At 40.7% G+C, this 12,455-nt stretch overlaps 2 protein-coding genes and 1 pseudogene across 2 annotated transcripts in view; 1 reads left to right on the forward strand and 2 right to left on the reverse strand.

The window, feature by feature from the left end:
- The window catches only part of LOC104937123 (prostaglandin D2 receptor 2), a 170,862-nt gene that overhangs the window by 69,117 nt on the left and 89,290 nt on the right, over positions 1-12,455 (forward strand). The gene's annotated exons all lie outside the window — the stretch shown is intronic.
- Positions 2,210-4,609, reverse strand: LOC109140683 (uncharacterized). The gene is made up of 4 exons (XM_027287946.1): positions 3,797-4,609; positions 3,525-3,650; positions 3,397-3,440; positions 2,210-3,290 (listed from the first exon to the last, which is right to left on the reverse strand). Exons 1-4 carry the CDS (start codon positions 4,581-4,583, stop codon positions 3,168-3,170), a joined length of 1,080 nt encoding a protein of 359 aa, XP_027143747.1. The 5' UTR covers positions 4,584-4,609; the 3' UTR covers positions 2,210-3,167.
- Positions 7,460-9,064, reverse strand: LOC109140686 (uncharacterized; annotated as a pseudogene).

The following is a 12,455-nucleotide window of genomic DNA, read 5'->3' on the forward strand; positions in this document are numbered from 1 at the left end:
GTGTCTCTGTGCTCTGCTCAGAAATAACCTACAATATGTAATGTATGTAAAATGTATGATGTTTTCACCTTCATAATCAGCATTAGCCTGTCTTGGTCAAGATTTTTTTGGGGCCTTTTCAAGCTTTATTTCTGAAAGAGACAGCTAAAGAGTGACAGGAATATGGGGAGAGAGAGAGATGGGGAACAACATGCGGGAAAGAGCCACAGGTCAGACTTGAACCCTGGGCTTTCGCAGCAAGGACTGAGTCCCTTGGCACATGGGGCGGCTGCTCTACCAACTGAGCTAAACGACACCCCATTGCATACAAATTTTAATGACAACATTTCTGATACACGTAGATTAGAACATGTATGTGAAGACTGTGGATCCAGGAGGACATAAAAAAAATTCAGGTCTCGCCAAGTGAGACCTGGACTCTATGACCTCCTCTCCACCATGGAGACTTGAAAGAAGACAGGCCAAACAAGGAAATATAAAACTACACAGAAAGAGAGTGGAAGAGAAACTTGAAGCTTGGAGGCATGAGGAACATAAACAGAGGTTTAGAAAAATGCAGCAGTAATCAGTGTGTCAAGCAGGAATCACTGGACTCCAGCGGCATCCTATGTGAGGAAGTGTTTCATTGGATGCAAAATTGGTATACACCTCGAGGGCAGGATGAGTTATCAAAAACTTTTTTCATTGTTTAGTTGACAATGACAAACCCTAAAATCTCATCAAGAATACCTGAAAATACTTGACTTTTTTGTCATTGTTGGGCCACATACTGCAGTATAGGTGATACATAGTGCTAGAGATTTGTGATTAAAAAAACTTTAAACATGAATTTTGACTTTATTAGAGAGTATACCTGATATATAGTGACTGACAAATGTGATTACAAAGAAACTTGAACATGAATTTTGACTTTATGGGGACTTCAACTTAGTACTCAGCATGCAGCAGTACAAACACTACTGCTGCAGGAACTATTCTGTGTTGTTCTCTGTTGTATTGTGTGTTTGGTATAAAATGCTGACACCAGTTTCAATGTCACATCTTTGCACTTGTACTGCAGGTTGGTCCTCTCTAGTATTGTATCCTGTTTATTGTTGTATTTTTTCCTTCTGTTAGTGTGGTATGACGCCATATATATTGCGACTTGTAAGCATTGGCCATGTTTGCACTGTGACTGTAAATGTGTTTACTGTGTATGTTTTTATTGTCTATGTATGTTCAGTCGTGTCCTGACTGCAAACCAGTCTCACTCTGGGAGAATAATCAAGTTGCAGTAAAGGTCAAAGTTGTATCATCAACATGCTTCAGATGAATGTAAAACATCAGATGTATCATTTCTAGTTGTGTTCCTTCATGTTGAATTAGAAAGTCATCATTGCAGGCACAGGCTAACCACAACAACTCCAAACAGTACTCCATTTATAAGCATCTTACAGGTGTTTATATTTCATATGTTTGAGTCATTAAAATAACCTTCCAACTTACTTTGGCTTTAAACTGTTTCACTACTCACTCACATATTGGGGTGGGTGAGGTCAACCACAAGCGGTGCCAGCAGTTGTTCATGTATAAGGAGTTTCTTCTGAATTGAACACACGCAAGTCCTCCAGGTTTTGATAATATTTATTTGATCATGTTCAAATTTAGTCATGAATTTATCATCATGTAACATCACAATATTTTGAGCACTTCATCAATGTTTGATATTGTACTGATATACTAAACTCTCTTTTCAAGGTGCAACTTTACATTGGAGGGGAAATTAGCTCAGATTAGCAACTTGGGCTAATCAGCCAATCTGGTCTTTTAATATTATGAAGCAGAACTTTGATGACTGAACATTACAACACTAAGAAATGATTCTAACAAAGAAAATGATTCGCCTATGTAAACTAACTGTCTGCAATGTACAGAAATCAAAGCATGATGTCATAACATTCAGGACACTACAGAAACAGAAAGAAAGGATGTGACCAATCAGTGGATGCGCTCATCCCAGGGGGATGGTGTCAGTGGTCAACCCTTATCTGGGCATGCAGTCCCAAGCCTGGACCCCACTGGACACGTCTCTGTAATGTTGTGGCTGATATGCTGTTTTGGTCAGTTCTCCATGTGGCGTCATACACCACCATCAGCGTTTCAGAAGTGGTCTGTTTTTCCTGCCAGACTTTGTTAACTTGGTCACATTTTGTCATTTTTCTTTGGCTTATATGCTGCAGTGTGAGCACCAAGATTTATTTGATCATAAACAATGTAAAATTCACAAAGAAACACATGATTTAGTTAAAAACTATCAATAAACACAAGCAGTATGAGACAATCTTGATCCTAAAAGCACACATGAATCAAAGCTTCCAAATATATTGGTTAAGTTGAAAAATCGACCAGATTCTCTCTCTGCCGTTTGTGTGTCGGACTTCTGACAAGCTTGACCTGCGATGTGTTGAGCAGCTGGTGGTAGTTGATGCGGCTGGTTGCAGCATCTATCAAAAATAGAACAGCCTGTATTCTTGTTGGAGCAGAGCGTAGATGTGCTTCTGAAACGCACCACATTGTTACTGGTGGGGCCACAAACAGTGTCTAGAACAGCCGTGATCAGCTTCGCTGTCCATGGTGCAGCCAGAATGCATTGCAGCTGTAACAATTAATTGCTGAAATGGGCATTGAGATATTAACATCTGATTCTTGCGTGCATACAACTTAGGTAAAATTAAGGGAAGTTAATACTAAATATAATAGAATAGTAATATGTACTTTGACCTATGACCTAAGCTGTACTGGTCCTTTAATGACAACACATGCACACACTGAGATGCATTAAAAACCATTGAAGGCAAAACAAAAAGTTCAAGACATAATCGATCCTCAAAACTCATGTGTCACTTGTAGCATCAGTGAATCCGACCATCAAAATGTACTGCTTTGATCAGAAAGAGAATGTATATAAAAGTAACCAAATTAAACAAAGTTTCGCTTTTTCCTAAGACAATGAAGTCACAGTTAGGAGGTAATGATTAACCACAAAGACAAACACAAGAGAGCAGAAGGCCTTTAATGTGAACATTACAAAAACCTACTGAATCATAGAAATATTGTCTTTTGACAGCTGACCAAAAGGAAGATAGAAAATATCTCAAGATCTAAAAATACGGCAGTCATGTCCAGTTCTAGTGCTTTACACCGGAGTACACACATTCATCCCTGCTGTTGTTCCTCTGTCTTCTTGATCTGTTGGGCAGGTTGACATTTAAAGCAGCATAATGGAGGTTGTCTGTATCTCCATTATATCCCTGAAAATAATAAGAACAATGTCCAAAAAAAAACAATCAAACGTTTTACAATAAAACGGTCTTTTGAATGTAAATTCACCAAATAATTTAAAGATAAAATTCCTACCTCAAGATTGACTGCGGAGGGAGCTGAAAATCTTGCTTGAGACTCTGATTGTGAAACACACATAAAGTTCTTCATTCAAAAGATATTCAGTTAACAAAACCAGAAACAAACAGGGTTAGTTACTGTACCTGGAGATTGGAAACTGATTCTTTTCTTCATCTTGTACATTGAGAAAGCCGATAAAACCAACAGGGTAGTGGTGAAGATCAAAGCTCCACTCAGGAAATACACCAAGACAAAAGAGTGCACCTCATCTGTAGAGTCATACACCGGAAACAGCTTTCAGTATGTTTTTAATCGAAGTTTGATGGTAGATTAAGATTTTCTGTTTATCAGATAAAACATCATCAGAAGTAACAATGAGTACTAATACACGAACCTCATCTAGAAAGTGACTTACCTTCAAAGTCCAGCTTGGTCCCGTTTCCAAACAGTATGTGTCCACATGAGGCAACAGCACAGTAGTAGGTCCCAGCATGAGAAAGATTCAGGCTCTTCATCGGCAAGTTGTAGACACAGGTGTGTGTTTGTGTGTTGGGTTTCCTCTCACACTGATCATTCCTGCCTCCATGGGTGTAAATGAGTCCTGGATGAGATTCTTCAGAGTCTTTGAACCAGTAAACACTGTGTTCTCCATCACAGGTCCCAGTGTGTACTGTACAGTTCAGAGTCACAGAGCCTCCTGGCTGGATGGTCTCAGATACTGACTGATGGACCAAAGCTGGGATATTCAAATCAGAACCCTTCACACTGACAGTGATGGCCTCAGAAATTTTGAATGTATTTAAATAGCAATGTATACAGTTGTAAGTCGCCGAGTCTGAGATGCGTAAATCTGTGATTGTCAAGTGATTTTTACTCTTTCCAGTATCCAGTGTGAAGCGTGGATTGTTTTTGAATTCATCATAAAAAGTGACATTTGTGTCATACTTGTAGTAACTACAGATGAGCTTCATTTTCTCTCCCAGAGTTTGTTTATACCAGTAAAGTCTTGCAAGACCACCACCTTCTTTGAAGCATTGCAATGTCAAGTTGTCTCCTGTTTTAACTGATAGAAAACTTGTCTCTTGACGAACAGATGAGGACAATTTCAGATTAGCCGTCAGAGCTGAAATGAGAGACAAAGCAAATGCAGTTACTCCTGTGTGATATAACTCATTATATTCAGTGAAGTACATTAGAAACATCAGTATGAGGAGTGATCATACACCAAAAGTCACAAAAATGGAACTTACCCATTTCCCCGAAGAACAAACATGTGAGACAGAGAGCAAACAGTGGAGATGCCATCGTGCTCAAACTGCTGTGTCGAATGGAAGAACACTGATGGTATCGCTACACTTCACAAAGAAGGAAGTTTGAATTTGATTGGCCCACTTGAAGTGACATGGTATGACCTGTATAGGAAACATAGTCACATGCTGACTTCCACCTACAGTGTCAAGTTTAAAAATAACACACCTTTAAGATCCAATGTGAACACACCAGATTCAAGATAGTAGATTTATTCAAAGGTTGAACTGATAATTATGATGTTTAACATGAAAATATTTTGAGCACCTCATCATATTGGATAATATATTGATATACTAAACTCTCTTTTCAAGGTGAAACATTACATTGGAGGTAAATTAGCTCTCTTTGGGGAAATTAGGTAACAGGCCAATCTGGTCTGAATATTATTAATAAGAATTTGAGTACTCATCCACTGAATCTCAGAGTGAACATACTAACACTAAGGAATAATTCAAACTTCCTAGTTGAACAAAGAAGAATGAATTGTGTACAGAAAATAAAGCAGAATGACATAATATTCATGACACTACAGAAATAGAACGAAACCATCTGAGCAGTCAGTGGATGTGCTCATCCCAGATGGCTGGTTTCGATGTTTCAACCCACATCTGGGCATGCAGTCGAAAGCCTACATACACAGAACCAGAGTGTTTGCCTGCTTTGTTAACTTGTTCAGATTTGGTCGATATGGACCAAAAGTCATATCTCAATATTTTTTTGCTGAATTGTGATACTCAATATATATCGATATTTTTTCTGTGGCCGCATAATTTCATACGTCTATTATTAAATCGCACTCCGACCACTCATACTACAAATCCCACAATGCACTGCAACAGTTGACACACAGGTTAAGCCTGTGCCCCACCTCTAACCCCGCTTCTTTGGTTGCTTATTGACACACTAATCAGTGGTCCAGTGTTGACAACTTAGCGACTTTGTCGTTATATTTAGCAACTTTTCAGACCCTCTAGCAACTATTTTTTTCCCAAAAAGCGACTAGCGACAAATCTAGCAACTTTGTCTGGAGTTATTGGAGACTCTGATGTGACGATGCCAACGAGCAGTGGGAGACCTGGACAGATGGAGAGGAGAAATAAAAGCGAATTGGTGACTCAAGGGAAGAAATGTAGAGTCATTTTAACGCAAAATAAACTATATCGATATTAGCAATATGGTCTCGTGCTATATCGCATTTGAAAATGTATTCATATTGATTCAAATATTGATATATCGCCCAGCTCTAATTGTTCCCCATTTGGCTGTTTTTATAGTCGGAATTTCGCACAAGGTGTTTTAATTTAAGACACCTTGTGGAGATGGAGAACACAACACAACATATTCTCTGTGTTGTTTGTGTGTCTGACTTCTGAGCAGCTCAATCTACTCCATGCAGAATGATTGAGTGAGTAGCTGTGCAGTTACAGATCAAGGCGTGTAGTTCAGACATTCCCATCCTCGATCCTGTTGATCAAACTGTGCTCCGTAGTTTGGTCAGAGCGTCCCAAAGTGTCTTGCCACTAATTTACAGCTGTAAAAAAGTGAATTGGTTTACAGGAGTCCTGAAAGGCTTCACATTGAGGTGTCTCTGTGCTCTGCTCAGAAATAACCTACAATATGTAATGTATGTAAAATGTATGATGTTTTCACCATCATAATCAGCATTAGCCTGTCTTGGTTCAATGCTGGCAGTTCCAACAAGTCGAGTCCAATTTTTTTTGGAAGTTAAGTCAAATTGAATGAATCCTGCCCAAAATCACAATTTGCCTTGATATGCTTTATAATCAGTGTCCAACCCTCCCTCTGTCCTTGCCCCTTGATTCAGGAAAAGGAAAAACTCCCGTAAAACAAACAAACAACAAAAAATAAGGTAGAAACCTCAGGAATTGCTATCAGATGTTGCATATAGAGCAGGCCTCCAAAATCACATTGCATACATATTCATTTATTTATTTATTTCAAGATCATTTTTTGGGCCTTTTCAAGCTTTATTTCTGACAGAGACAGCTGAAGAGTGACAGAAATGTCACTCTAATTCGCCTATGTAAACTAACTGTCTACAATGTACAGAAATCAAAGCATGATGTCATAACATTCAGGACATTACAGAAACAGAAAGAAAGGATGTAACCAGTCAGAGGATGTGCTCATCCCAGGGGGATGGTGTCAGTGGTCAACCCTTATCTGGGCATGCAGTCCCAAGCCTGGACCCCACTGGACACGTCTCTGTAATGTTGTGGCTGAGATGCTGTTTTGGTCAGTTCTCCATGTGGCGTCATACACCACCATCAGCGTTTCAGAAGTGGACTGTTTTTCATGACAGACTTTGTTAACTTGGTCACATTTTGTCATTTTTCTTTGGCTTATATGCTGCAGTATGAGCACCAAGATTTATTTGAATGCATTGCAGCTGTACCAGGTAATTGCTGAAATAGGCATTGAGATATTAACATCTGATTCTTGCGTGCATACAACTTAAGTAAAAATGATGACAACTTAATACTAAATATAGTACAATAGTAATATGTTCTTTGACCTATGACCTAAGCTGTACTGGTCCTTTAATGACAACACATGCACACACTGAGATGCATTAAAAACCACTGAAGGCAAAACAAAAAGTTCAAGACATAATCGATCCTCAAAACTCATGTGTCACTTGTAGCATCAGTGAACCCGACCATCAAAATGTACTGCTTTGATCAGAAAGAGAATGTATATAAAAGTAACCAGATTAAACAAAGTTTCGCTTTTTCCTAAGACAATGAAGTCACTTTTAGGAGGTAATGATTAACCACAAAGACAAACACAAGAGAGCAGAAGGCCTTTAATGTGAACATTACTAAAACCTACTGCATCTTTTAAATATTGTCTTTTGACAGCTGACCAAAAGGAAGATAGAAAATATCTCAAGATCTAAAAATACGGCAGTCATGTCCAGTTCTAGTGCTTTACACCGGAGTACACACATTCATCCCTGCTGTTGTTCCTCTGTCTTCTTGATCTGTTGGGCAGGTTGACATTTAAAGCAGCATAATGGAGGTTGTCTGTATCTCCATTATATCCCTGAAAATAATAAGAACAATGTCCAAAAAAAAACAATAAAATGTTTTACAATAAAACGGTCTTTGAATGTAAATTCACCAAATAATTTAAAGATAAAATTCCTACCTCACGATTGACTGCGGAGGAAGCTGAACATCTTGCTTGAGACTCTGATTGTGAAATACAAATAAAGTTCTTCATCCAAAAGATATTCAGTTAACAAAACCAGAAACAAACAGGGTTAGTTACTGTACCTGGAGTTTGGAAACTGATTCTTTTCTTCATCTTGTACATTGAGAAGCCGATAAAACCAACAGGGTAGTGGTGAAGATCAAAGCTCCACTCAGGAAATACACCAAGACAAAGAGTGCACCTCATCTGTAGGTCATACACCGGAAACAGTTCAGTATGTTTTTAATCTAAGTTTGATGGTAGATTAAGATTGGCTATTCTCAGAAAACATCATCGAAGTAACAATGAGTATAATACACGAACCTCATCTAAAGTGACTTACCTTCAAGTCCACTTGGTCCCGTTTCCAAACAGTATGGTCCCAATGAGGCAACAGCACAGTAGTAGGTCCCAGTCTGAAAGATTCAGGCTTTCATCGGCAGTTGTAGACACAGGTGTGTTGTTTGTGTGTTGGGTTTCCTCTCACACTGATCATTCCTGCCTCCATGGGTGTAAATGAGTCCTGGATGAGATTCTTCAGAGTCTTTGAACCAGTAAACACTGTGTTCTCCATCACAGGTCCCAGTGTGTACTGTACAGTTCAGAGTCACAGACCGCTCCTGGCTGGATGGTCTCAGATGCTGACTGATGGACCAAAGCTGGGAGTTCAACCTGAACTTCTTCAGACAGCTAATGCCTCAGAAATCTTGAACGTGTATAAATAGCAATGTATCAGTTGTAAGTCGCCGAGTCTGAAATGCGTAAATCTGTGATTTTCAAGTGATTTTTTTCATTTTCATATCCATGTGAAGCGTGGATTGTTTTTGAATTCATCATAAAAAGTGAGAGTTTTGTCATACTTTAGTACTACAATGCACTTGGTTTTCTCCCAGAGTTTGTTTCATACCAGTAAGTCTTGCAAGACCACACCTTCTTTGAAGCATTGCAATGCAAGTTGTCTCCTGTTTTAACTGGATAGAAAACTTGTCTCTTGACGACAATAGGACAAATTTAGATTAGCCGTCTGAGCTGAAATGAGAGACAAAGCAAATCAGTTACTCTCTGGTGATATAACTCATTATATTAGTGAAGTAGATTATAAACATAAGTATGAGGAGTGATCATACACCAAAAGTCAAAACTGCAACTTACCCATTTCCCCGAAGAACAAACATGTGAGACAGAGGGCAAACAGTGGAGATGCCATCGTGCTCAAACTGCTGTGTCGAATGGAAGAACATTGATGGTTTCGCTACACTTCACAGACAAGGAAGTATTTGATTGGTCAGCCTGAGGTGACACTTGTACTCTGTAGAGGAAACGTGGTCACATGTTCACTCCCACCTACAGTGTCAAGTTTAAAATAACACACCTTTACACCTGAACACACACAGTTAGAAGACACGTACATTTTTGCTCAAATTTGGTCATGCACCATCATTATCATCTAAGCACAAAAGATTTTGAGCAGTTCAGCGACTCAAAAGTTCCCCTTCAAGCTGAAAACCAGCTGAATGGCTGCCGTCTTCCAGCCAAGTTCCAGTGGCTGAGTGACCACCTCCTTCTCCTGGGCATGTCTATTTTTCACTGTAACTCCACCTATTTATTGAATTACAGGGTATAACCAGGAGATGGCGCTTCTCTCTCGTCTCTCTCTCACAGAATTTTAATTGACACCTCACTAGCATACTGCCGATCAAGCAAGCTTTTTTTTTTTTAAATTAACAGTTTTTGGAGGTAGCTTGTTGTTGTTGTTGTTGTTGTGCGTAACATAGAGCTACAGATAGAAGTGTTTTTTTTTTTTCTAATGTCTGTTTATTTGTCTGCAGCGGTGCCATTTAAAGACGAAGAATAACCACAGTATTAATACCCACTGTTGAATATTTGATCACAGTTTGATCGTTGTGAAACGCCATTTAAAGAGGAAGAATAACTGGTGATTAACAGCCTTTTGGAAGATTTTTGATGTTGTGCCGGTAGGTGCTCAGTGCATGCTTTAGGCCAGGTAAACCCTATAAAACACCTCATTAGCATTCTCATTGCTCAACAACACATAGTGTAACCTACACCTGCAGAGACCAGCGATTGTACCGGACTGGAAAGCCGCTGAAAGATTTATTAGTTATGTCAGGTTATGTAATAGTCATTATAAAGGAGGTGGGTGTTGTTGTTGTGCGCAACATAGAGCTCAGGAGACGAGGCTGCAGTGGGTCATCTTATCACAACTTTTTTTTTTTCCAACCGAACCATGGACAACTTGGTGCCAGTTTGTGGGGAGCGATCTGAACAGATCGCGGATCAGCAATGATATGTTGTGCTCTGTCTCAGCTGATCAGCTCACCTGCTCACCCCAGCGTCCTCAGCATATCTTTATACAGTCTATGGTGAGAGCAGAACATTAAAATCACTGCTCCTCCCCGTGGACAAGTGAGGCATTGCAGCTGGTTTTCACCCAGGTTGCTTTGGGCGTTTCCAGTCGGGGCCTCACTGACTACGTCATCGCTGGGGATCACATTACCGTCACAGACCTGCGAAGGACCTATCAAGGACCAGCCACGGACCTGTCATGGAAACATGTGAACTTTTGAGTCGCTACTACTGTAATTATTTTATTCTTAACAGAAATGAAAAGGGTGTCCAAAAGTCAGCTGGATGGTCAAGAATTCTGACTGATGGTCAAAGGTGGATGTTTAAACCTGAGCTTGGTGAATCTGAATTTCAGTTGCAAGCTATAAACACAGTAGTAGGGAGCACAGTCGGAGACGCGTAAACCTGAGATCATCAAGTGAATCTGCACTGACAAAATCATGAAACATGGGACGTGATGGTAAACTGTCCATTGTGCCAATGGATGGTATGCACATGAGGTTTGCCTTTTGTGTTGAGAGTGGCGTGAGAGCTGTATCTGAGATGTAAATTTCGGGACACATCATCAGTAGTGTACTTTTGAATCAGGGGGTGTTTCGGCCTTTCAACACTAGACACCCTCATCAAAGGTGGCCAGCTACAGGGTGATCAAGCCTGAGCTTGTGTCCCATGCCCGATCATGAGAATTGCCTAGTTGTTTAAATGGTGCAGCCCACGGGACTATGCAAGGCCGCATACCTTATTCACCCTCCTCCTGGAGGGTTGTGACCTGGGTTCTTAAGTGGGGGATGGGGTGGAAGGGAGTGTGTTCTGTTGATGCACTTTGAGCCCAGCAAGGGTCTTTCGGCTTGATCCATATCCACTGCTTCTTTCAGCCGCTTCAAAGACTGATCTAATTGTCTGTCGTAGAGCCTGTCCATGGATGCCAAGGTCTTTCAGCAGCCTGATGGTGGAAGAAGCCACAAAACCTCTGAATCCTATTTCAGTCGGATAGATTTTTGCTTTCCATCCTCGTTGTTGAGCATCTGCTGCCAGTTCTGTGTAGTGCAGTTTCTTGCGCTCATAGGCCTCTTCTGTTAAACTCTCCCATGGGACTGTGAGCTCTGTGATGTAAACAGACTTCAGTGATGGGGACCAGAGTACCAAGTCTGGCCTAAGGGAGGTGGCTGCAATCTCAGGTAGAAAGATTAGTTGCTGGCCAATATCAACTAGCATCTTTCAGTCCTAGGCCATGGCTAGCTGTCCAGCTTCTGGTTTGGTAGGGGGTGGTTGGGCTTTTCCTGTCCCTCTCGGATGAAGGTTGGGGCCGTGATGGAACTGGTTTCTCTCAGGGGTAAGGAGTTGGTGGTTTTTTCTCTTGCTCTCAAGAGCTGCTGCCAGACTCTTGAGGACCTGGTTGTACCTCCAGGTATAGCAGCCTTGTGTGAGGCTGGTCTTACAACCGGTCAAGATGTGTTTGAGAGTTGCTGGATTTGGGCAGAGGACACAGGTTGGGTCCTCGCCATACCACTGATGGAGTTTTTTTGGAGATGTGAGACATCATAGGTGGCTCTGATGATGAAGCTGATGTTGCTTGTCTCCATTTCCCAGCGCTTCCTCCAGCTGAACTTTCTCGTCTCCAAGCCTTCCCCCCTCATCCATTGTCCCTGCTTGGCAAGAGAGACAGCCTTTGTGCTTCGTTCCACCTCCTCCTGACGCCGCACCTCCACCTCCACCACCACCATTTTCCTCCTTTCTGATGTTAAGGCCTTACACCAAGTTGGCTTACTTGCCGTAAGGCCATAGCCTCCTCTTCCCAACTGAACGTGCCCTACAAAGTCGCTGTGCCTCAGGGCTGACGTAGCATGCTGCACTGCGTTGGATGGTGCAGGTATAGCAGGTATAATGTTAACAATGCCATCTTAGTTTATTGTGTGAGCATGATAACAGTAAGTTATAATTACATTAAGTATTAATGTAATTATGTATATGGAATACATTAAGTATTTAGTTACTGCGCACGCCCACACACACACACGTGAAGACAATCATTATTATAAAGTTTCCTCCTCAGAGTCTCTGACTTTTTGAGGTATTTGTGAAAAACCGCACTGGCAAATAGTCCAACAGTTTAAGAACAATGTTTCTCAATGCACAATATGAAGAATTTATGGATTTCATCACCTTCAATCTATAATATC

Source organism: Larimichthys crocea, chromosome XIV, assembly GCF_000972845.2.
Source record: "Larimichthys crocea isolate SSNF chromosome XIV, L_crocea_2.0, whole genome shotgun sequence".
Lineage (NCBI taxonomy): Eukaryota > Metazoa > Chordata > Actinopteri > Sciaenidae > Larimichthys > Larimichthys crocea.

Bases quoted from the DNA above. Each gene is read 5' to 3' on its own strand.
- LOC109140683 (XM_027287946.1), bottom strand. From the start codon at position 4,583: ATGTTTCTAATGTACTTCACTGAATATAATGAGTTATATCACACAGGA. The intron at 3,651-3,796 runs GTAAGTCACTTT...ATGACTCTACAG, and splicing joins GACCAAGCTGGACTTTGAAG to ATGAGGTGCACTCTTTTGTC. The intron at 3,291-3,396 runs GTAGGAATTTTA...TATTATTTTCAG, and splicing joins CCTCCGCAGTCAATCTTGAG to GGATATAATGGAGATACAGA.